General features: G+C 39.6%; 2 protein-coding genes across 9 annotated transcripts in view; one reads left to right on the forward strand and one right to left on the reverse strand.

Annotated features, from left to right (window-relative positions):
* Positions 1 to 25,137, reverse strand: part of LOC106088779 (chondroitin sulfate synthase 1) — a 63,741-nt gene that overhangs the window by 3,946 nt on the left and 34,658 nt on the right. For all 8 annotated transcript variants that reach the window (XM_013254457.2, XM_013254454.2, XM_013254453.2 and 5 more), the window contains exons 3-6: positions 13,354 to 13,977; positions 13,175 to 13,288; positions 12,998 to 13,110; positions 12,621 to 12,933 (exon numbers count right to left, since the gene is read on the reverse strand). In XM_013254457.2, coding sequence (XP_013109911.2) covers positions 12,621 to 12,933; positions 12,998 to 13,110; positions 13,175 to 13,288; positions 13,354 to 13,897 — 1,084 coding nt within the window. In that variant the 5' untranslated portion in view covers positions 13,898 to 13,977. The remainder of the gene's footprint in view (positions 1 to 12,620; positions 12,934 to 12,997; positions 13,111 to 13,174; positions 13,289 to 13,353; positions 13,978 to 25,137) is intronic.
* Positions 3,277 to 5,538, forward strand: LOC106088781 (alkaline phosphatase). Its single transcript, XM_013254460.2, has 3 exons — positions 3,277 to 4,179; positions 4,238 to 5,258; positions 5,324 to 5,538. Exons 1-3 carry the CDS (start codon positions 3,769 to 3,771, stop codon positions 5,503 to 5,505), a joined length of 1,614 nt encoding a protein of 537 aa, XP_013109914.2. The 5' UTR covers positions 3,277 to 3,768; the 3' UTR covers positions 5,506 to 5,538.

Here is a 25,137-nt window from a genome sequence, read left to right on the forward strand (position 1 = left end):
GTCCCAAATTTCAGCGATATTGGACAAAAATCCAAAGCTATACCGATCTGTGCCATATTGCAGAAGTACATCGAGGAGCTTAACCTAATTGCCCAAATTTCGGCGACATCAGACAATAAATGTGGGTCAAAAGCTTTAAATCGAGAAGTGTGGCTTTCATGAGCCTAAGACCCTCAATCGGCGGATCGGTCTATATGACAGCTATATCCAAATCTGAACTGATCTGGTCTAAATTGAAGAAGGATGTCGAAGGGTCTAACACAACACACTGTCCCAAATTTCAGCAAAGTCGAAGAAATTGTTTGCTTTTATGGGCCTATGATCCTTAATCGGCGGATCGGTCTATATGGGGGCTATATCGACATAGTCCATAAGCAGGTTATTATGGACAAACAAAGAATCTGTGCAAAGTTTCAGCTCAATATCTCTATTTTTCAAGACTGTAGCGTGATTTCAACAGACAGACGGACGGACATGGCTAGATCGTCTAAGTTTTTTTCGCTGATCAAAAATATTTATACTTTATAGGGTCGGAAATGGATATTTCGATGTGTTGCAAACGGAATGACAAAATGAATATACTCCCATCCTTCGGTGGTGGGCATAATGATGGAAAGAACTTACTGCCTTGACCACTAAATTTTTTTTCTTTTTTTTGTCACTCGATTATTTTTCCAATTCATTGAAAACAACTGTTTTCCGTTTATAAATCCAGCCGTTTAGAGAAAAAGAAAAAAGTTAGTGGTCGAGGCCATAGACCAGTACCGGGTGGTCCCGGTTCTTAGAGACAGGATAAACCATATGCTAAGGAACAGGTGGATAAATTGTGTGTCCCATGGCATAAATATAAGGGAGAAAGTGGCACAACGCACGCCACAGGGTGGTATTTTATCGCCACTCCTATGGATAACCACCATAAAGGATGCTGACTGAGGAGGGATTTGATCCCGTTTCCTACGCAGACGCTGTTATAATACTTCTAAGGGATAAGGATCCGAATGAGCTATGCAGAAGGGCAGAAAGGGTCTTGCATATGTCATATGACTGGGCTAGACCAAGAGTTCTCAATGTTAACCCAGAGAAGACTGAAATCCGGGCGATCAAGGAATGTGTGAGGTGTCGTGGTGCTTACGCGAGGACGTCGAATGGGTTCCCACTTACGGACACTAAAATTATCATAAGTGCAATAACAACCAGGATGGAAAGGTCACGAACAGTCTTGCAGTGTAAGAAGGAGATTAACGCCTTCTCTGAGGATGGCAAAATCCGCATCGTTTGGGTGCCGGGCCATAACGGAATAAGGGGGAAATGAATGGGCAGACGATTTAGCGGTGAAGGCCTGAGGATTGCCGTCAATAAGCTTGGTTAACCTGAAGCCTTCCGGGTCGACGTAGTCCGAGTTAAGGGCGTGGGCGATGAATGGGCATGCAACCCTGAGGAACAACGAAACGGTCGGTAGCATGGCGAAAATCCCATGGGGATCCAAGAAGACGAGGCTATTACTGAAAGGAAGTAAGAAGGAGGTCAATATAGCTATTGGAATCATAACGGGACACATAGGACTACGAGCTCACTCATGCAAATCCGGTGCGGCAAGTGATAACATGTGTAGGGCATTCGAGAAAGATGATGAGACGTAGGAGCATTTCCTTTGTCATTGCCCAGCTTTCGCGTCTAACAGATACCGGCACTTAGGTGGAGACACAATACCAGATATGAACCAACTTAGGGGAGTGGTATTGAAAACTATTAAGGATTTTGTAAGTAGCACAGAATTCCTAACTTAGATTTTCTTTTTTGAAGTTACTTTTTATACCCTCCACCATAGGATGGGGGTATACTAATTTCGTCATTCGGTTTGTAACTACTCGAAATATTCGTCTGAGACCCCATAAAGTATATATATTCTTGATCGTCGTGACATTTTATGTCGATCTAGCCATGTCCGTCCGTCTGTCTGTCGAAAGCACGCTAACTTTCGAAGGAGTAAAGCTAGCCGCTTGAAATTTTGCACAAATATTTTTTATTAATGTAGGTCAGTTGGGATTGTAAATGGGCCATATCGGTCCATGTTTTGATATAGCTGCTATATAAACCGATCTTGGGTCTTGACTTCTTGAGTCTCTAGAGGGCGCAATTCTGGTTCGATTTGACTGAAATTTTGCACGTGGTGTTTTGGTACCACTTCCAACAATTGCGCTAAGTATGGTTCAAATCGGTCCATAACCTGATATAGCTGTTATATAAACCGATCTTGGGTCTTGACTTCTTGAGCCTCTAGATGGCGCAATGCTTATCCGATTTGAATGAATTTTTGCACGAAGTATTTTGTTTAACATCCAACAACTGTGTCAAGTATGGTTCATATCCTGATATAGCTGTGATATAAACAGATCTGGGGACTTAACTTCTTGAGCTTCTAGAGGGCGAAATTCCTATCCGATTTGGCTGAAATTTTGCAGGACGTATTTTATTCTTACTTTCAACAACTGTGTCAAATAAGGTTAAAATCGGTTCATAACCTGATATAGCTGCCATATAAACCGATCTGGGATCTGAACTTCCTGAGCCTCTAGAGGTCGCAATTATTATCCGATTTGCCTGAAATTTTGTACGTCGGATCCTCTCATGACCATCAACATACTTGTTTATTATGGTCTGAATCGGTCTATAGGCTGATACAGCTCCCATATAAGTCGCTCTCTCTTTTTTACTTCTTGAGCCCCCAAAGGGCGCAATTCTTGTTCGAATTGGCTGACATTTTATACAGGTCTCCAACATATTGTATAATTTACAATAATTGTGGTCCAAACCGGACCATATCTTAAAATCGCTCTAATAGGAGAGCAAATCTTTTCTTATATCCTTTTTTACCTAAGAAGAGATGCCGGGAAAAGAACTCGATTAATGCGATCCATGGTGGAGGGTATATAAGATTCGGCCCGGCCGAACTTAGCACGCTTTTACTTGTTTAGTTTTTAGAGCGCACAACAAGCCGATTATGTCTATAGTGACATGGGACAGATTAATATCTGCACCCTCCTTTCAACTTAACCTAACGTAACCTATTGGTCGAGGCCATTATTGGTTAATTGAAGAAAAATGAATTGAAATTTAAAAAAAAAAAAATTTAATTGAAAATTTCAAAAACTTTGATCACGATATGATCGTTCATTGAGAAAAAGTTAGATTCAATTAAAAATGATTGATTCAATTAATTTTTTAGTTGAAAACTAAAATTTTTATTTTCAATTAAATTTTTAATTGACACAATTTTTGTGATATTTTTTCATGTGTAGGTAGACCCCTCAAGCTAAATGTCTTGGCATACTCAAACAACACCTCTCCGGTAAGATGCTTCACTTCAGCTTCTGGGAAGAGATAAACAGCAAAATCATTTATTATCAACTTTTGAATAACCACCAGTACGTTGACATTTCTTGTCAAACAATCGACATTTTAAGCGCTTCATTGAAAATCTATTTCCCCTAAACTCACAACCAGAAAACTATTTTAAACGTTTATCAATCGCAGGCATGCACTCAGTGTGAATAACTTATGAGTTGAACAGCGGAATGGAGGTTATCGAATTGAAATGAATTGGGTCTCACAGCAAGAAACCAAATAACAAAACACTGCCTAATTAGCTATAATATGCCATGAAAATTTATAAAAGAGTAGGCAAAAGTAACATTTCGGCTTTTTTCTATGAACAACAAAACAATTTTCTACAGCACTTGACAGTCCCTCCCACTTGGGAAGTGAAAAATGTATTATAAAGAAACGCTTACGGTTTTAATCGCACTTACCCTCTGGAGCTGTATAACAGAATCCTTTCGAACATTTTTTGAGGAAAGCGATAACTATCATCATGAAATTCCACACGAAGAGAAGAGTTTTGCAAGGAATATGCCAGGAGATTTGGCCGAAAATAGGATAACTCCATCACGGGAAAGAGATACGCAATATTGGCTTGATTATGCCCAGCATATCGTAAGACAAAGAGCTGGCGGTTATTTCAAAAATAAAAGGGCCAAAAATATTATATTGTTTTTGGGTGATGGAATGTCCATCAGCACCCTAACTGCAGCTCGCATACTTAAAGGACAACGTGAAGGGCGACCTGGAGAGGAATCGTCACTGGCAATGGAACAATTTCCCTTTGCAGGTTTAAGTAAGGTAATGTATATTTAGAACAAAAAAAAATCCTTTAACCCATATCATTGTATTTCTTCAGACATATTGCACCAATGGTCAAACAGCAGATTCGGCCTGTTCAGCCACCGCATATTTGACTGGGGTTAAGACAAATCTCTTGACCATAGGCGTTAATGGTCATGTCATCTTCAATAATTGCACTTCAAGCTCAAATCCTGCTTACCATGTAGAATCCATAGCTAAATGGGCCCAGGATGCTGGAAAGGCAACGGGTATTGTTACTACTACAACCGTAACGCATGCAAGTCCTTCAGCAAGCTATGCTCATGTAGCTAATCGAAATTGGGAAAGTGATTATGATATTTTGAAGACAAAGGCTGTGACAAATGGACCCTGTTCGGATATAGCCAAGCAACTAATTCAGAATGAGCCTGGGAATAAATTTGATGTCATAATGGGCGGAGGATTTAAGAAGTTTATACCCAATGACATACGAGATGCTTTTGGTGTGAAAGGAGAACGTAGAGACTCTTTGAATTTAGTGGAAGAATGGCTACGTTATAATTCGCAAGGAAAATTGGTAACTACTATTGAGGAGCTACAGGACTTGGACTTTGTGGAAACTCAAAAACTTCTTGGACTTTTTCACTCTTCTCATTTGGAGTACCATGCGAAAGCTTCAACTTCCCATCCTGCGCAACCTAGGCTTAAGGATATGACGGAGGCCGCCCTTAAGATATTGCAAAAAAATCCTCAAGGGTATTTTGCATTCATTGAGGGTGGTCGTATTGACCATGGTCACCACAGCAATATAGCAGGGTATGCATTAGATGAAACCTTAGAATTTGACGAAGCCATTCAAATGGCCATAAATATGACCAACGAAGAAGAAACATTAATTGTTGTCACATCTGATCATTCCCATACTATGACAATATCCGGCTATCCAGGGCGTGGCAATCCTATTTTGGGTTTAAATCAATATAATCGTGATTTGGAGGGAATACCTTACAGTGTATTGAACTATGCGCTGGGTCCCCAACAGTATGTAGATAAGAATGGCAAACGCTTAGATTTGTCTTCTGAGAAATACGACGAATGTAAGTTTAAATGATAGATTTCGAGGAATCGTTTATGCTGCATGGTTAATTCTATTACTTTACAGTTATGGTGAAACCTAGTTACATTCATACCAAAATGGGTGCACATGCAGGTGAAGATGTGGCTTTGTTTGCCCGCGGCCCCCAAGCCCATCTCTTTTCAGGAACTATGGAACAGAATGTGATACCGCATTTAATGGCATATGCCGCTTGTATAGGACATGGGCCAACATTTTGTGATGAATAACAAAAACTTAATAAATTCACAAATTATTCTAAAGTTTTTGATTTGGTTGGTGAACATTGGGAAATTTGAATCTTGGATGAAAAAAGTTGAACTAAAGTTTAGTTTAGATTCTAAACTATCGGATGAAAGCAGTCTCTACAACAGAGTGCGGATCATAGTGAACATTACGAAAAAGATTTTTGTTACTTGGAGTGATACTAGGGTCAGTAATAATCAGTACCAAGATTGAATACGCTGGGAATAGAGGAAATTTGGAGTTTGGTTTTCTTACCCACCACCGAAGGATGGGGGTATATTCATTCCGTTTGCAACACATCGAAATATCCATTTCCGAACCTATAAAGTATATATATTCTTGATCAGCGTAAAAATCTAAGACGATCTAGCCATGTCTGTCCGTCTGTCTATTGAAATCACGCTACAGTCTTTAAAAATAGAGATATTGAGCTGAAACTTTGCACAGATTCTGTTTTTGTCCATAATCAGTTCGAAGATGGGAGATCGGTTCGGATAGGCGCAGATCGGTTCGGATAGGGATATAGCTGCCATATAGACCGATCTCTAGATATAATGTTTTGGGCCCATAAAAGGCCCATTTATTGTCCGATTTCGCCAAAATTTAGGACAGTGAGTTGCGTTGGACTCTTCAACAACTTTCTGCAATTTGGCCCAGATTAGTTCAGATTTGGATATAGCTGCCATATAGACCGATCTCTCGATTTAAGGTTTTTGACCCATAAAAGGCCCATTTATTGTCCGATTTTGCCGACATTTGGGACAGGGAGTTGTGTTAGGCCCCTCAATAGCACTCTTCAATTTAGCCTAGACCGGTTCAGATATGTATATAGCTGCCATATAGACCGATCTTTCGACTTAAAGTCTTGGGCCCATAAAAAGTACGTTTATAATCCGATTTCGCTGAAATATGAAACAGTGACTTTTGTTAGGCTTTTCGACATCCGTGTCCTGTGTGGTCCAGATCTATATTTGGATATGTCTACCAAAAAGACCAACATTTTGTTCTACAAAATTTAACAATGACTTGTACTTATTAGACCTCTCAATATCCGTTTCGAATTCGATGCAAATCGGACTATATTTCGATATAGCTGCTATGGGGGCATAAATTATGCATTTTCACCAGATTATGACGGAAGGTGGTTTACATATGTATAAAAGGTGGTGGGAATCCAAAGTTCGGCCCGGCCGAACTTAACGCCTTTTTACTTGTTAATATTCGAAGACTGAATTATTCTGATCTTTTGGATACGAGGAAGTAATTCAAGTCTTCCCTTCTTTCGCCTGTAGTCAATTCACAAACCCTGTGGTGACGAAAGCTCAAGGTGGCCTTTTTTGTCTATACATTAATGCTAATCTTCCGTACACATATTTCCCATGAACATTCTATCAAGGAACAGGGTATACTTCTTTGATATATATTCAAGTCTTAGCCGAATGATATTGGGCCTCCTTTTTGGCAACTAAAATGCATTAGTCCCAGAAACATGACAAACAAGTATAAGATCCATGGAGACTAGCCAACAGGTGACTCAGCCACAGGAAGCACTGAGCCTTTGTCTATGCGTTCGTTTTAAGTGCCACCATTACGCCTTGAGTGACTCACGTCTAGGTGCCTAACACACACACAGGAATAGTGCCATCGGTATTTTATTTTGTCTAAATATTGATTGATATTTTGCCTATCGATATTATCGGCAAAGTTAAATTTTTGCAAAATTGAACATAAATAAGCGATCCGACACTGAATGTATCCTTCAAGACACCTTGCGCCTATAGAGGGCGCTATTTCATCTGATTTGGCTTCAATTTTGTACAATGATTTCTCTCATGGCTTCTAACTGACTTTATTAAATTTGGTTTTATTCGGTCTATGCATTAGTTTGTTTCTATATAAATCAATCGATTTTTAGTTCTAATTTTCTATTGAAATATAGGTGATGTGAAATTAACGATAGTATCGATATTATCGATATTTATTATGATAAATATCGAAAATATCGATAGTTTGCCAGCTCTACACAGAAGACACTAAGCCAATGAATACGCATTTATCCCAACCGCTAACTCCCGCGTCCAGGTGACTATAAAGTACGATCACGACGTGAGCTAACCACGTCCTGGTAACGTTAGTCAGCGTTTCATCCAGTGTCCCGCTGACACAGGAGCCAATGAGCTATTGATCGTGTGTTCGCCCAAAAAGCCTAGTGCATCCCGACTCGGTAACTTAAGCAGACAATTTTGAACCCATCGTCTGATAAACCCGCTGCCGCTGAGTCACAGCCGGCTCTGGAGTAGACGTCTATAACCAAAATACATAGGAGATGTCGCTACGTCAGTATAAATTTCGCTTTAATTAATTGCAAATGTAATAAAAAGTTCACCCCTTTCAGGGAGGGCAAAAATGAAATCGTTTTACATAGGAGCTGTATCACATTACGAATCGATTCGGACCCAATTTGGCATACATGCTGAAGGTTATAGCAGAGCTCAAAATGCAAATTTTTAATCAAATCATTTTTAATCTGAACTATATTGGACACGGACGTCGAAGGGTGAAACACAGCTCACTGTACCAAAATTCAGCGCAATCAGAGTAATAAACGCGATTTTTATGGGTCCAATAACTTAAATCGAGAGACTAGTATATATCAGCGAAATCCGGTAATAGATTTGGCTTTAATGAGCGTAGGACCCTAAGTCAACTGATCGGTCTATATGGGGGCTAAATTAAGATATATCCCTATATAGCCCATTTCCTAACTTAATCTACCTATGGATAAAAAGAAGCTGTGCAAAATTTTACCTCAATATCTCTTCTTTTAAAGACTTTAAGCTGGAGTCGCAGCAATCATGTGTACCTAAGCAATCTAAAGCGCCCCCACGCATTTTTTTATATAGATGTGTTTGTGTCGTTTACATTTTCTAAATATGCATTATTCCTTTCCCTTGAAGGAAACTATGGCGTAATGCACATATATAGGGTTTCGGAAGTCGTAGCTTCTAATGTTTTCTTTTTTACTTCTTTCCTTTTTGCTGAAAAGTTTTTTTTTTAATTGTTTCGGCAAAACTGCTCGCTTTGAAGAAAAATAAAATAATTACCGACACCTTTAAGCTTCACATTTGTTGTCAAATTTAGGGAGCACAAACATTTCTTTGTAATTTTAATACTCTTTGTATACCCCCATCCGTCGCACAGTGGGATAGTACAAAAAAAAAACTAGTAACAAATATGCCATTTGAGAACGGAAAAAGATAACATTTTGAGTTTTGAAATGCTAGAGTTGAGGTATTATTGAGATCATGTGCAAAATTTCTAGTCCCTTTATAGTCCGTGCGCAGTCTTGGCAGGGCCTTAAGTTGGTCATCTCGGCATTTGTGATCCTATTTATAAAATTCTCTTTTTGCTGGATAGTGTTCTTTACAAAAAAGTCCGCTTGGAGTTATGGACCGATTGGGGTCATACTTAAAATAGATCTTGAAGAAGAATAGAAATCAAATCGGGAGATCGGTTTATATGTATGGGAGCCATATTAGTTTATGGATCGATTCGGATCATAATTGGCATATATATTGAAGGTCATAAAAGAGTCAACATGCTAATTTAAGAGAAATCGGATAAAAATGGGAGTTACATCTAACTGTCATGTTCGTCCGTCTGTCTTTGGAAAGCACGCTCACTTCCGAAGGAATAAAACCAGGAGCTTGAAATTTTGCACAAATTTTTTCTATTAGTATGAATATGAATGAAGAAGCTCCAGCCAAGAAGTGTTTTGAAGGCGGGCGACTAAAAGCCCGAAGAAGAGAACAAGTGGTGAGAGACACCTCGAAACTTGGTGTCAGATATTTTAGAACGAGCGCAGAAGATCGATTAGAACGCTATTCTAAGTTCGGCTAATGGGACAAATGTGCTGTCATAGCCAAGTAAAGTAAAGTACTTACTATTAGTGTCGGTCGGTTGGTATTGAAAACGATCTCCAAATTACACTTCTTGAGCCTCTAGAGTGCGCCATTCTTGTCCGATTTATCTGAAATTTTGACCTTTGGCAATTTTTATGACATTCAACAGATGTGCCAAGTATAGACGGAATTGGTCCAAAACCTCATATAGCTCCCATACGAACCATTCTCCCAAATTTACTTCTTGAGCCCCTAAAGAGTGAGCCTATATGTCATAAATATGTCATTGGCCGGCTATCGCGGCTAACAGACTCCGCGACTTACAGATATGAACCAACTTAGTGGCGTGGTATGGAAAACAATTAAGGATTTCGTAAGTAGCACGGAATTCCTAACTTTGTTCTTTTCAAGGTTACTTTGTGGAATTTAGAGCGCACAACAAGCCGATTACTGGCTTAGGTGTATGTCCATAGTGGCATGGGGCGGATTAATATCCGCACCCTCTTTTCAAGCTAACCTAACCTATCCGATTTGGCTGAAATTTTGCATAATGACTTCTACGATATCCACAATCTAAAAAATTATAGCGGTGTTGTGGAGCCCAAGAAGCGTAGTCTTGAAAGCGGGTATGAATTTTGTACACTACTCCCAAATACCTTGTATTTGAGCCCCATATTGCCATGATCGGTAAATATGTATGTCCGATTCAGGGGTTTTTTGTGGATGGGGTTGGTCCCCAAATACTTAGCCCTGAAAATAAATCAGCGTCGTGCTCTACTCTCAAATATCATTTATTTGAACCCTATATTGTTATTGGCCTCAAAATTGGATATCGAATTTGTTTTCTAATCTTAAATACTTTTCATTTAAATCCCTTAATGCAAAAGTCAGCAAAAACTATCAACATCGAACTCTACTCTCTTTAAGACCCCAAATTGTTATGGTGAGCAAATACGTCCTATTAGGGGTGTGGGACGTCCCCTAGACAGTTAGTTCCGAATATTGATATCAGATTCGTGGTCTACTCCCAAACACTTTTTATTTGAGCCCTAGATCAAAAAATTTAGTACCCTAAGTAATTAAGCGTACTAAGATCGGCCGGGCCGAATCTTATATACCCTCCACCATGGATCGCATTTGTCGAGTTCTTTCCCGGTATCTCTTTTTAGACAAACAAAGGATAAAAGAAAAGAACTGTGCTAATTGAATTGTATGTTGGAGACCACAGTAGAAGTCTATGTGTAAAATTTCAGCCAAATCGAATTAAAAATTTTGCCTTTTGGGGGCTCAAGAAGTAAAATAGTAAGATCGGAATATGTGGGAGCCGTATCGGGCTAAAAGCCGATTCAGACCATATTTGACACGTATGTTGGAGGTCGTGGGAGCAGCCGTTGTACAAAATTTCATCCAAATCGGATAATAATTACGCCCTCTTGGGGCTGAAGAAGTCAAGATCCAAGATCGGTTTATATGGCAGCTATATCTGGTTATGGACCGTTTTGAACCATATTTGGCACAGTTGTTGGAAGTCATAACAAAAAACCTCATCAAAATTTCAGCCAAATTGGGTAGGTATTACGCCCTCTAGTCGGTCAAGATTCAAGATCGGTTTATATGGCAGCTATATCAGGTTATGGACCGATTCAAACCATACTTGTCACAGTTATTGGAAGTCATAACAAAATACGTCATGCGAAATTTTAGCCAAATCGGCTGACTTCTTGAGCCTCTAGAGGCTCAAGTCAAGACTCCAGATCGGTTTATATGACAGCTATAGCAGGTTATGGACCGATTTAAACCATAATTGGCACAGTTGTTGGATCATAACAAAACTCCTCATGTAAAATTTCAGCCAAATCGGATAAGAATTGCGTTCTCTAGTGGCTAAAGAAGTCAAGATGCCAGATCGGTTTATATGGCAGCTATATCTAAACATGGACCGATATAGCGCATTTACGATCCCAACCGCTTTACTCCTTCGAAAGTTTGCGTGCTCTCGACAGACAGACGGACGGACGAATGGACGGACATGGCTAGATCGACTTCAAATGTCATGAGGATCAAGAATATATATACATTGTGGGGTCTTAGACGTATATTTCGAGAAGTTGCAAACATAATGACGAAATTAGTACACCCCCATCCTATGGTGGAGGGTATAAAAAGGCATTGTATTTAAACACAATTTTGCCAAAGTTCGTTGAAATACGCACTATTTATGAACCCATAGTAGTTACATGGAAATATCATTTATTCCGAACCAAACTCGACACAATTCACTGTTCCAAATTCCAGATGAATCGGTTAATAAATGGTTTTTTATGGGTTCAAGACCGTAAATCGGGAGATCGCTTTATATGGCGGCTATATTCAAATTTGATCATATCTGTGCGATCTTCGGGGAGGATGTGTAGGGGTTTAATATACCAAACTTCAAATCAGGTAATAAATTGGTCAGTTTTGTGAAGAAGACTTTCAATCTGGAGATTAGTCTAAATTGGGAACATGCCCAAAATTGGTCCGATCGAAACCATATTCGGCACGAACGTCAACCCAGCTCTTTGTATCAAATTCAGTGAAATCGGGTAATAAATCTGACTAAGACCTAAGATTTAAGATCAGTCTATATTGGAGCTATAATATTGTACAATCCAATCTAGACGATACCGAACGAGCATATTTGGGATCTTAGCACCACACAATGTGCTTAATTTTAGCGAAATGCGGCTTTTATGGGCCTGAACCCTTAAATAGATATCGGCCTATATGGGTGCCATATTTAGACCGAATTCAGCACAGATGTCGGGGATATTAATGCACCTCAACGTGTAATATTTCACCGAAATTGGGCAATAAATTCGGCTTGTATAGGCCTTAGACATATATAGCCCATCTTCGAAGTTAACCTGCCTATGGACAAAAGAAAAATCTGTGCAAAGTTTCAGCTCAATATCTTCATTTTTGAAAACTGTGGCGTGATTTCAACAGACAAACAGACGGACGGACGGACATGGCTAGATTTTTATGACGACCAAGAATATGTATGTATATATATTGACTTCATATGGTCGGAAATGAATATTTCGATGTGTTGCGCATGGAATGACAAAATAACTACATCTTCATTCTTCGGTGGTAGGTATGAAAAACACCTTTTATTTCCCTTTATTTCTTATCCCATTGTCAATATTACTCACCCAATATATTGTGATCCTCTATGTGCCTTTTACTGTTTTCTTCCTCTGGAATTAATGTGATGCCCGGAACCAAATATTTGCTATCTTCTGGTATTTCCAAATATTTAGCCATGCGTTTGATATCACGATGCAGCGTCAATGATTCTTGGCGCATCTCTTCAGCTTTTAAACCCTGAATATAGGAATGTAGACGATACATTAGTGGAGCCTGTTTAATGGGATGCAACGAGATGGCATTGTGTATCTCTTTACGCTTTAGTTTTCCTGTAAATGCTGCGCGGCCACTGGAATTGTGCCTCAAAATGTATTGCATCTAAATACAAATAAGGAAAAGAACAAAACTTAGCATTTGCCAACTGTAGTTCTGGAATGCATACCTCATAGTTCCACGTACAAGGAATGCCAGCAAATTTCTGTACACAACGTCCCACTTCGACATCTTCATGGGTGCTGTAGAGATTCTTTAGGCAAGTTGGTATGTGAGGGGCGACTAGAATTGAAAAAAAGGTAAAGCATTTATCACTGGCTAGCTATATACATGATATTGTATTTACCTCTTCTTAAAGTTTCACTGCTTAAAATGACACCCGGGCCGCCCATGCAAAAATTCTCATCGAACTCCAGGGACAACAAACCAAATTCTTCGGTATTTCCTTTGCCAGCTTGACCTATATGTGGAAAAGTAAATAATTGATGTCTTCGGCTGACAGATGAATAATTTCACATGATTTACCTATGAATTGGGGCTTAGAGCTGTCTATAGATCTCAGAAAGTTTTCCAATTTCTGCGGCTCTATGTAAACGTCATCATCGGCCCGTATAAACCATTCGAATTTGTCTATAAAGTTTTCATACATATAGTACAGCATCATAAATGACTTCTTTTGTGGCGGATAACGATCGTCAACATTTTTCAAACCGACCACTGGCAATTCGTCTGAAAACGAACCCTCCGAGCTGAAAAAGGCAATACGCCCTGGCACCTCCTTGCCCCAGGTATCATAGACAGCTTTCGCTCGACCTTCAATGAAGTTTTTTGCCGTCATCACACCAACGAATACAAGATTTTTTTGGGAGTTTTGTATCGTGTCATCTGGACCCAGGCCTATAATTTCGAAAGGCGTTTTCTGATTGTTCGGTTTTGGATTACAACGTTTTACAATTTCCAGGGCCCTATAATTTTTGAGGACCGTTCCTATGCAGAGGCCAATGGCAATGCCAAAACAAGCAAATATAAGCGTTTTCCGCTTAGTCATGGAATTTTTGCTCATCATCATTACGAGAACAATTTTGAATATGCTGGGGATAAATGGTGATGAAAAGTGCAATGTCCTCCCTTGGATTAACTCATTGATACCTGTAAAGAGAGATACAATTTTGTTAAACTAATCATTTAAGGATAAGGGTAAGGATATTACGGTCATATTTCGAAAAATGGTATTAAGTTTGGCTTAAACAGTAAATTATTGCTAAGCCAATTATAATAAGAATATTTTTGTGGTGTCCATCATAGGTTACAACACCTGGAAAGGTCCATCTTCTACGCTATAAATCATATACACAGGTTCACCTTTCGATAAAGCCTGCAGATAATTCGATGTAATTGAAGTGGGTTATATTAGTCGCTCTATCTCTGTCTGTCAAGTGTGGTAAACTTATGACCACTTTTCGTTATATTCAAAACGAAAGTTTACACCCAAAATGAGTGTTGTGCGATTAGTGCATGTTCTCGCCAGGACTCGTACTTGGGCACACAGCGTCATAAGTGGACGTGCAACCATATACGCCAATAGGGGCTGCAATGACTAATGTGCCGGGACGGGATGACTATCAGCACCAAACAGGTTGGAACTCTGAGCTCCAAATTGTGTGGTGTTCCTCGTCATAACAAGTAGCTTAGCTGAGAGCTACCGGGCACGGTCCACGGGTTGCGAATATTGGAATGCTTCGTATACGGAGAAGCTGCAATTATCTCAGTGAGAGGCCGGCCGCCATCGCCTCTTGCTTAAATACTGAGTGCCTTTGATAATCGAATGACAAGGTGAGTAATTGGCGCCTTTAAATAATTAATGGTCATATGGACCGGAACGAGCTTCCTCATCTATGGCGCATGACGAGATATTCATATCATTTTTCTCTCTATTTCTGCCAAATTCTTAGCAGCTAGTTATATTAATGTAAACAAGTAAGAGCGTGCTAAATTCGGTCTGGCCGAATCTTATATACCCTCCACCATTGATCGCACTTGTCTAGTTCTTTGCGCGGTATCTCTTTTTAGGCAAACAAATAATAATGGATAAGAATTGTTATGCTATGCAGCTATATCAATTTATAGCCTGATTCGGACCATAAATGAATTGAATGTTGAAAACCATAGTATAAGTCATTGGTTAATATTTCAGTCCGTTCGGATAAGAATTGAGCCTTGTAGGGGCTCAAGAAGCATAATCAGGAGATCGGTTTATATGGGAGCTGTATCAGGTTATAGATCGGTTCAGACCACATTGAACACGTATGTTGATGGTCATGCGAAAGGCCATTGTAAACAATTTCAGCCATATGGGATAAGAATTGCACTGAGGCTTAAGAAGTCAAGATCCCAGATCGGTTTATAAGGCAGCTATATCAGGTTATGTACCGATTTGAAATCACACAGTTTTTGAAAATCATAACAAAACACTTCGTGGAAAATTTTAGCCAAATCAGATAGATTGCTCCCTCTAGCGGCCTACGGAGTCAAGATCCTAGATCGGTTTATATGACAGCTATATCAGGTTATAAACCGATTTGAACCATATTTAGCGCAGTTGTTCATATTCATAACAAAATACTTCATGCAAAATTTCACCCAAATCGGATAAGAATTTCGCCCTCTAGTAGCTCAAGAAGTCAAGACCCAAGATCGGTTTACTTGACAGCTATATCAGGTTATGGACCGTTCGGAACCATACTTAGCACAGTTATTGGAAGTCATAACAAAATAGTTCATTCATCTTTTATTTAAGCCCCATATTCCCATGGTCAGTAAATAAGTCCAGTTTGGGGGGTGTTTTGTGGAAGTGGTGAACCCCCAGAAACGTGATTCCACATTTGGATATCAGATTCGTATTCTACCCGCAAATACCTTTCATTTGAGTCCCATATTGCCATGATCGGTAAATATGTCCGATTTAGGGGTGTTTTGGGGGTTGGGTGGTATTGTGGGGGTGGGGTTGTCCCATAGACACTTTTCCCGAATATTGATATCAGATTTGTGCTTTACTCCCAAAGACCTTCCATTTGAGCCCCATATTGCTGTCTCTCTGGACAAATTTCAAGCACATAGCTTTACTTTAGTAGGAGTAAAGCTATGTGCTTGAAATTTGCACAAATACTTCTTCAAAATACTGCAGGTCGGTCGGTCCATGTGTTGGTATAGCTGCCATATAGACCAATCTCGGATCTTGACCTCTTGAGCCTCTAGGGGTGGCAATTCTTATCCGATTTGGCTCAAACTATAGCTCGTCTCGAAAGAGAAAAAAAAACAAAAATTGTGAAATTTAATGACATTCGCAATAACAGGCAAAAAACTTGAAAATGAAAAAATTGGGTAGAGCACGGCAGGAATTCCAACCAGGGCACACAGAACAACAGCGAGAGCCGTTGTCTAGCTCTCGAAGCCATCAATAAAATTTCCAACAGATGCGCAGAATTGTGTGCATACCATACGAGTAGTGCAATAGTTGTAGACATAAAATCTGTCATTACACAGAAACTCATGCATTGGGAAAAGTACAGCTAATAGACAGGATTGTCGAGCGTGGTTAACGTGGTATTTATATCATAAAGGGGTTATCGCATTAAATTCAGTATAAGTAACACCTAGTATGGCTGAAACCGCGCTTTGTAATACGGTTTTTTGTCAAGCAACGAAATGAAAGGTGCCAACTCAAAAAAAAAAAAAATTGATGCGATTCACTAAGTATTCGATTTAGCCATGTCCATCCGTCCGCCTGTGGAAATCACGAAAGTGGTCGAACGATTAATGATACCGCTTAAAATTTGCTATAGTCGTAATTTTGTCCCCTTTGGGACAGGTTTTTGGGGAGAGGTGGCCCCCCAAACACTTGATCTCATATTTGGATATCAGATTCTAATTCTAATGGTCAGTAAATAAGTCCTGTTTGGGAAAGCGGTGGACCCCCAGAAACGTGGTCCCACATTTGGATATCAGATTCGTATTCTACTAGCAAATACCTTTCATTTGAGTCCCATATTGCCATGGTCGGTAAATATGTCCAATTTAGTGGTGTTTGGGGCGTGGGGTGGTGCCCCGAGGACTTGGTTCGACAATTGGATATCAGATACGTTTTCTTATCCTAAATACCTTTCATTTGAGTCCCATATTGTCATGAGTGGTGTAAATATATGTTTGGTAGGCTTTAGGGTGGGGAGCCCCCCTAGGTACCCCATCCGAAATTTGGATACCAAATTTTTATTTTTAGGGTACTATATGAGAGCACACAAAATTTCGCTTAAATCGCACCACCCATTTCCAAGATCTGGCGTTTCTGACATAGGGTAAGGGGGAGAGTCCGCCCCCTTCAGATATCAAAAAATGTAGTACCTTATTTTCACCACGGGATCATTATGCTCCATCTGTGAAAATTTCAAGAAAATCGGTTCAGCCGTTTCTGAGTCTATAAGGAACATACAAACAAACAAACCCACAAACAAACACAAATTGATTTTTATATATAAGAAGATTACTGACAGAACATGGTTTGCAATATATGTCTAGTAATAATTATTGTTTCTGCGTAAACGCTAATTGATAGACGCCAATCATCGAGAAAATCAAATGATTTTGATTTTTTAGCCATGCCTTATAGTTCTGCGTACATGTGCCGCATACACCTTTGTTTTCACCAATACTATTACATTGACTACGCATTATGATGTGCCATGTAAAGTGCCCATAAAAATTTCTCCCTAATCCTATGATGTAGCGGTGTAACCAATTTTAAGTGTTATTAGGTCGTTAGTATTCGAGATCTAGATCTATATTGCGCCTTCTAGATCAATAGCAAATTTCTCTGAAAATTTCACAAAAATCTGTTCATCCGTTTTCGAAAAACAAAGAAACAATAATAGATTTGTTTGCTCCTTCCAAATATTTACTGGAAATCGAATAAAGAATTTCATTCATATGCTTCACCGACGACGAGAAAGCAAAACTACTAAACATGTGGCAAACAACATAAAACAAAACTCAAGCGAAAACATTACAAGCCCCAAGCATATACTGCAAAAGAACAAACGACAAAGGCTAATCGAGAGAGACGAATGAAACTGGGGGTAATCAAGTGGATCACATTGCATGAATTTTTTGACTTTAAGGCCAGGCCTTTGCACTGCTTAATGCAAATCACCCGGAAAGGATTATTTAATGCAACTACAAAAACCGGCCATTAAAAACAGCTCGTTGAAAGTGCTCAAGTGTCTGAAGAACACTTCAATTATTGTTTGCCTTTCAGCAACAATCGCATCAGCATTAGTATTAGTATCAGTATCAGCAGCAGAAGCAGCGGCAGTAGCAAAGGCAACCAAAAGATTTACGTTGCTAGTCCGGTAGAGGGACGCATTACCGTTCAAATTCAAAAATTCAATTTATCTTTCCAGCTTCGCCTCAGCATTCAGTCATTCATTCAGTGTTTCTTAACAATTGAATTTGTTTATTTCTAGTGGCCTTTTTTGTATGTCAATTTCAAATGAAACACCTCGATTTGTTCACTGTTCTAGGAAACTATTTGGGTTGCGATAACACACCCCCACACATGTGTTGACAGTCCAACACAAAGTTCTATTCCATAATGTAGAAGAAGCCAAACTATGAGCACAGAATGTTTGTCTATAGTCAGTTGGATGCTTTTTCCAATGTTTTTGGGTGAGAATTCGCCATAATTTTGTTTATATTTATTACTGTTTAATTGAGTAAACTTTTTGCACAATGATAGTGCGTTGTACAATAGGACGTATCGTAGCATAAGCACAAAGCGTGACATGTGTGTGAAACATGTATGTATATGACTTAGAATTGCTTTAAATATTCTCAAACCTATATCTATATGCACAAAATAGATACAAGTCGAAACCGCATAACTGTTGTTGTTGTAGCCACACTTTCATATGGAGGTGGCGATCCTCGTCAAGCTACTGTAGGTGAGTAAGCACGTTCTGATCCAAAGGACCGATCGAAGCGGGTGGCCATTGGTTATTTAAAGGCGCCATTAACTCGCCTTGTCATCATTTGTCGCCATGTCAGTATTTGTGCAAGAGCCGGTGCCGCCCGACCTCTCACGAGACTCTCGATATCGTTGATTGTCCGTTGCAGCTACTCCTTGTGGAGCATTCAACTCTCCCCAACCTGTGGACGCTCGCAGCTAAACTTCTCGTGACAGCAATGAACATCACACAGATCGGAACTCAATTTTCCGGCCTGTATGGTGCTCACAGTTATTCCGTGCCGGGACCGCTGTAATACGCTTTAGTGAAAAATCCCGCTTAAGCGAATCTTTATGGAAAGACCCATTAATTTTCGGTGTTATTCAATGCAATTGAATTCGCTTAAGTGTAAAATCTCTTAACTTACAAGGTTTCTACACCCAAATTTCTGGCTATATATGAAACTGAAATCGCATAAGTGAAAAATATGAGAAATTATCGGGAATTGGGATAACTTGATATTTAGCTACTGATTGTTCACAAAGCCACATGGCTGTCACCCGATCAAAACACGAGAAACCAAATTGATCACGTTGTGTTAGATGGAAGGCATTCATCCAGCATGTAAGATGTACGATGGATCCGTGGAGCGAATATAGATTCGGATCATTACCTTGTTGCAGCAAAGGTTCGCACCCGTTTGAACATGGCGAGGAAAGTACGATCTGACACTGCACGGAAGCTGGACATTGAAAAGCTACAAACACAACAAATGGCAGCGGCATACTCCATTCGACTGACCCAACTTCTTGATGAAAGCACTCCTTGTTCCGATGATTTAATGGCGCAGTGGCAAACTATTTCCCACTCCATTAAAAATGCCTCAAAATCCGTACTTGGGTACCGGAAGCCTCCTCCAAGAATCCCATGGTACGACTAAGAGTGTCGAGATGCTACTGAAGCCAAGAATGCGGAGCAACCTTGCAATCAGTAGCAACGCGCCAGATAAAGGCGAGATATAGGGAGAAAAGGAGAGAGGAGAAACGTCTATTCCGCGGAAAGAAAAAGGAAATGGAAAGACGTCAGTGTGAGCGAATTGAGATGTACAGGAGTCAGAATGAAGTCCGGAAATTCTACCAAAGAATTAAACATCAAACCGATGGCTTTGGTGCAGGCACATCCTCCTGCAGAGACAAAGAAGGAAATCTGGCAACTGACACAGATGACATGCTGAGGATATGGAAATAACATTTTACCCAACTGCTAGTGTCCGATGTTGGCGGCGAAGAGGATACCGCAGAACCAATCCCTGATGATGGTATAGAATGTTTACCTCCTAATCAGAATGAGGTCCAAGTAGCAGTAACCCGACTAAAGAACAACAAGGCAGCAGGAGCCGATGGGTTACCCGCTGAACTATTTAAGACCGGTGGCGACACGCTGATAAGGCGTATGCATCAGCTTATATGCGCAATCTGGCTAGAAGAACGCATACCCGATGATTGGAACCTCAGCATACTATGTCCCGTACACAAGAAAGGAGACAAGACGGAATGTGCCAACTACAGAGGAATAAGTCTCCTCCCCATCGCATACAAGATACTCTCGAGCGTACTGTGTGAAAGATTAAAACCTAAAGTCAATGAGATAATTGGGCCCTATCAATGCGGTTTTAGACCTGGTAAATCCACCCTAGACCAGATATTCACACTGCGCCAAATCCTGGAAAAGACCCGAGAAGGGCAAATCAACACCTACCACCTCTTTGTTGACTACAAAGCCGCCCTCGATACTCCTTTACGTTCAAAGGTATTTCAAGCCATGTCTGAGTTTGGTATCCCTGCAAAATTAATAAGACTCTGCAGGATGACACTTGCTGATACGCATTCCTCAGTAAGAATAGGAAAAAATCCGAACCATTTAATACCAAACGAGGTGTCAGACAAGGAGACAGCCTATCGTGTGATCTCTTTAATATCCTGCTGGAGAAGATTATACGAGATGCAGATGTGAATAGATATGGCACACTAATCACAAAGAACACATGCTACTCGCCTATGCCGACGACATCGATATCATAGGTCGGTCACCGGAAGTAGTAACTGCAGCCTTTGAAAGAATCGAAAGAGAGTCAGTGAAAATGGGTCTGGCAGTAAATGGAGATAAGACGAAATGGATGGTTTCAACTCCCAAAAAGCCTTGCACAAACGAGCAGATAAAGAAAATGGAGAATGTAATGAACGTTTTGCGTTTTCAATCTTGTTTTTATATTTTTCTAAACATCATACACCGGACATTAAGATTGGTTACTTTTTTCGACTGCCTTGTTTGAAAAGCGACATCAAGTGATATCTAGCATTATTTCTTATACTATGGTCGGTGCGGTCTGGCAACACCCGACTAGAATAATTGATAGTCTATGTTACTCGCTTTTGATACGGTCCGAATAACTCTTGATTGCACGGTGTCAAAAGAACTTCCTTCTTGTTTCAATCGTCGACTTAAGCACATCATCGGTAAGAGATATCAAAAGCCAGTCATTGCATTATAGCGTACAGTGTTATTAGTACAAAGACATACGAAGTAGAATTTATGAAAGTGATCGGTCTGGAAAGGTGAATTTTGTGAACAAACCTAAATAGTTAGTGTGGATTTTAATTTGTGTCTTATTTAGATCTGCAACACTCACACTTGTTTTTTTTGCGAAAAAGAAGGGCTTGGGACAATCCCTCCCTCCCTGCATTCACTTCATCCACGTGATTGTAAATTCTTCTAAGAAGATTCCATTCTCCAAGTACTACCTGCTACCCTAAGAGAAATCGAGACATCCAGCAGGTCTGTTTTGGTGGAGCCCCGGTTGATTTCCGTGGTAAAGACATTTTCCTAGAAGTGCCGAACAAGATCTAAGGGGTAGTGACCAGCGAAGTTTTTTCCATTTATTGCCGCATTTTAATAGCAGCCCATTGGGCCACCGATGCCCTAAGCCTCGAGGGAGTTGCTAAGGCAAGCCTTTTAAAAAGCTTCCACAAATTATCTTCTGACACCTCATCGTCATAAATCAATAAAACCAGAATTTTTGCTTAATTCTACGAGCCACGAAATAATTGTTGTTGCGAAGAGCTGGTGTCTAACGGCCCCATCTCTCAGTATCAAGCCACCCACGCAGTTTCTGAATTCTCCAACAACAAATAGCAGGGCGCTACTCAACACCAAATGGTAATAATTGGCCCAGCAGTCGAGCGCTCGCAGTAATGTAACCTGATACCATCAAATACGTAGCCACGAAGAAGAACACAGCTTGGTTATATGTAGAATTATGAAGCCTTAAAGAATTATAAAATTATGATCAGCCACCTTTCGGCAGAGTTACTCCTTTAGAGATAAGTACACGTTTAGATTAAAAACAAGGGAAAACCCAGCTAATTCAATATTTACTGCCACTAAGTAAGTAGAGTGCATATGGAAGTATTCCCAAAGTTGTGTAAATAATTTATAAAAATTTGGCACAAAATTATTTTTAATGCCAAATTCATAACCCTTTAGCGTTACAACGTTTGGTATCCAGCCCGCAGCGACCACTGAGAATGGAGGCCTCTATCATCATTGTTCGATATGTGAGTACGTAAGTGAACGTTTTATAATTATTTTACATATTTACACCAACCAACTTTGCAAACACTTCCGAATCATATCAAACCTGTCTGATGTGGTTCCAACAACATTGCTTAGATCGTTTTTGGTTATCACGGCTAGTAAGCGTTTTCTATAAAGTGTTATACCCAGCTTGTTGTGCATCATCAGACATGTTCGATGTAAGTGTATGAAAGAGTTGTCATACGGGTTTTTTTTTCTATATTTTTTTTGATATCTTGCACTTTTTTTTTTCTTTTGGTTGCTATGCTTTAATAATTGTTAGTGTTTGAATTGGTTGGGTGAACCCTACACTTGAATTAGAAGGCAGACGGCCTGTCTCATTGTTTACTTGCATTGGAAGTTTAAAATTATTTTGAATTAAATTTGATAGCAAGAGATTAATGATAATTAAAGATTCATTTAAAAATTGATTGGTAGGAGGACTGATCTATGGTTCTTCCTTTTAAAATAAAATAGTTTAGGATAGCCCTAATTTACATTGCATTATCTAAGAACTAGGGGATTTTGGTTATGCACTTTTTCTTATACATAGACTTTTGCTTTATATTTTTTTTATTTGATTAATTTGTAAGATATCCTCTTTATGCTAAGTTCTTTTTTTTACGCTTAAGAAGAAATGCCATGAAGTATATTTTTATAAATAAAAGTCGTTTAACGATGATTTGGTGAATTTGGATTTTTCGGTTTTCCTAGATGAGTGAATTAGAGTAGTTGGTTTGTAAGTATTTTTAAAAAGGGGTTCTAGTAATGTATGCCAATAGAACCATAGGTAGGGAGGGTTTAGAGGCAGGGCACTCCAAATGACATCTGGAGATGCTTTCTTAATCAGAACTTTTTAAGACGATACCTTTTGTTTATTTTATAGTTTTTATAGCTCGGCGGATTGTGTGTTTTTTTTTTCTTTGTTTGGGGCAAATTTCTGGCATTTTTGGTTGCGATGGCAATCCGCAGAATTAGTCCTTATAACTGTTAACTTCATTTCTTATATAAATAGGGAGTCTAAATAAATTATTAGTGTAATGTCGTAACTGGGAATTGATAGGGTGGGACACGAACCCCCCCACCGGCTGATTAGTTAGCATATTAATGGCTCCCGCAGTCCTAGCCCAATCTTTCTCCTTAAATTTTTATAAAAGAGATATTTTCCAACGAAAATAATTATAAAACACAGACGTGTTCGTTACAAGAAAGTTGGGAACCAGAACTTTGAGACAGTCAGTAATTTTATCTACCTCGGCACCGCCGTAACCGAAAAGAGCGACACCAGTTTTGAGATTAAGCGAAGAATAATACTGGCAAACAGATGCTAGTTTGGACTAAGTAAGCAGTTTAGAAACAAGGCCACCTCTCCACAGACGAAGATTACACAAGACACTGATACTACCCGTGATGTTATATGGTTCTGAAGCATGGGTACTTGTGAAAGCAGATGAGGCAGTGCTTGGAGTATTTGAGAGAAAGATTCTTCGTAAAATATATGAACCAGTTTGCGTTAATGGAGAATATAGGCGACGTATGAACCACGAGCTGTATGACGACGATAAAATAGTTACACGTATCAAAATACAACGGCTGCGTTAGCTAGGTAATGTTGTCAGAATGGATGAAGAAGCTCCAGCAAAGAAGTCTTTTGAAGAATAATACTGGCAAACAGATGCTACTTTAGACTAAGTAAGAAGTTTAGAAACAAGGCCATATCTCGACAGACGAAGACTACACTTTACAAGACACTGATACTACCTGTGTTGTTATATGGTTCTGAAGCATGGGTACTTGTGAAAGCAGATGAGGCAGTGCTTGGAGTATTTGAGAGAAAGATTCTTCGTAAAATATATGGACCAGTTTGCGTTAACGGAGAATATAGGCGACGTATAAACCACGAGCTGTATGAGCTGTATGACGACGATAGCATAGTTACACGCATCAAAATACAACGGCTGCGTTGGCTAGGTCATGTTGTCAGAATGGATGAAGAAGCTCCAGCAAAGAAGTCTTTTGAAGGCAAACACGGTGGTACACGCAAACCGGGAAGACCAAAAGCCCGATGGAAAGATCAAGTTGTGGGAGACACCTCGAAACTTGGTGTTAGAGATTTTAGAATGAGCGCAGAAGATCGAGGCGCTTGGAACGCTATTCTACCTTCGGTTAGTGGAAGAAATATTCTGTCATAGCCAATTAAAGTAAAGTACTACTACACTGGTACAGGGTATTATAATATAGTGCATTTGCTTGTAACACCCAGAAGGAAGAGAGCCGATCGACTTAGAAACACTTTCTGATTCAATTTAGCTGTGTCTGTCTGCCATGTTAATTTGTGAACAAACTAAAGGTTGCAATTTTCGTCGGATCGTCTTAGAATTTCGTACAGGCATGTTTTTCGGGTTAGAGACTAAGTCTATTGAAATTGGAAAAAACGGTTCAGATTTGGATATAGCTCCTGTTCGTCGGATTTGCAGCAATAATGCAATAGAATGGTCATTTGTTAACCGATTGTCTAGAAATTAGAAGCATATTCTATTGACTCTCGCCATTACTGGTAAATTTCATAGAAATCGGTTCAGATTTATATATAGCTGTCATATATGTATATCGCCCGATTTTAACTTCAAGAGTCATAGCAAGCGCATTCATTGACCAATCTTGCCAAAATTGTGCACAA

The sequence above is a fragment of the Stomoxys calcitrans genome, chromosome 4 (assembly GCF_963082655.1).
Source record: "Stomoxys calcitrans chromosome 4, idStoCalc2.1, whole genome shotgun sequence".
Taxonomy (NCBI): domain Eukaryota; kingdom Metazoa; phylum Arthropoda; class Insecta; order Diptera; family Muscidae; genus Stomoxys; species Stomoxys calcitrans.

Excerpts from the sequence above, each read along its gene's own strand:
- LOC106088781 (XM_013254460.2), top strand. The coding sequence starts at position 3,769 with ATGTATTATAAAGAAACGCTTACGGTTTTAATCGCACTTACCCTCTGG. Across the intron at positions 4,180-4,237 it reads CCTTTGCAGGTTTAAGTAAG|ACATATTGCACCAATGGTCA; the intron begins GTAATGTATATT and ends GTATTTCTTCAG. Across the intron at positions 5,259-5,323 it reads TTCTGAGAAATACGACGAAT|TTATGGTGAAACCTAGTTAC; the intron begins GTAAGTTTAAAT and ends ATTACTTTACAG.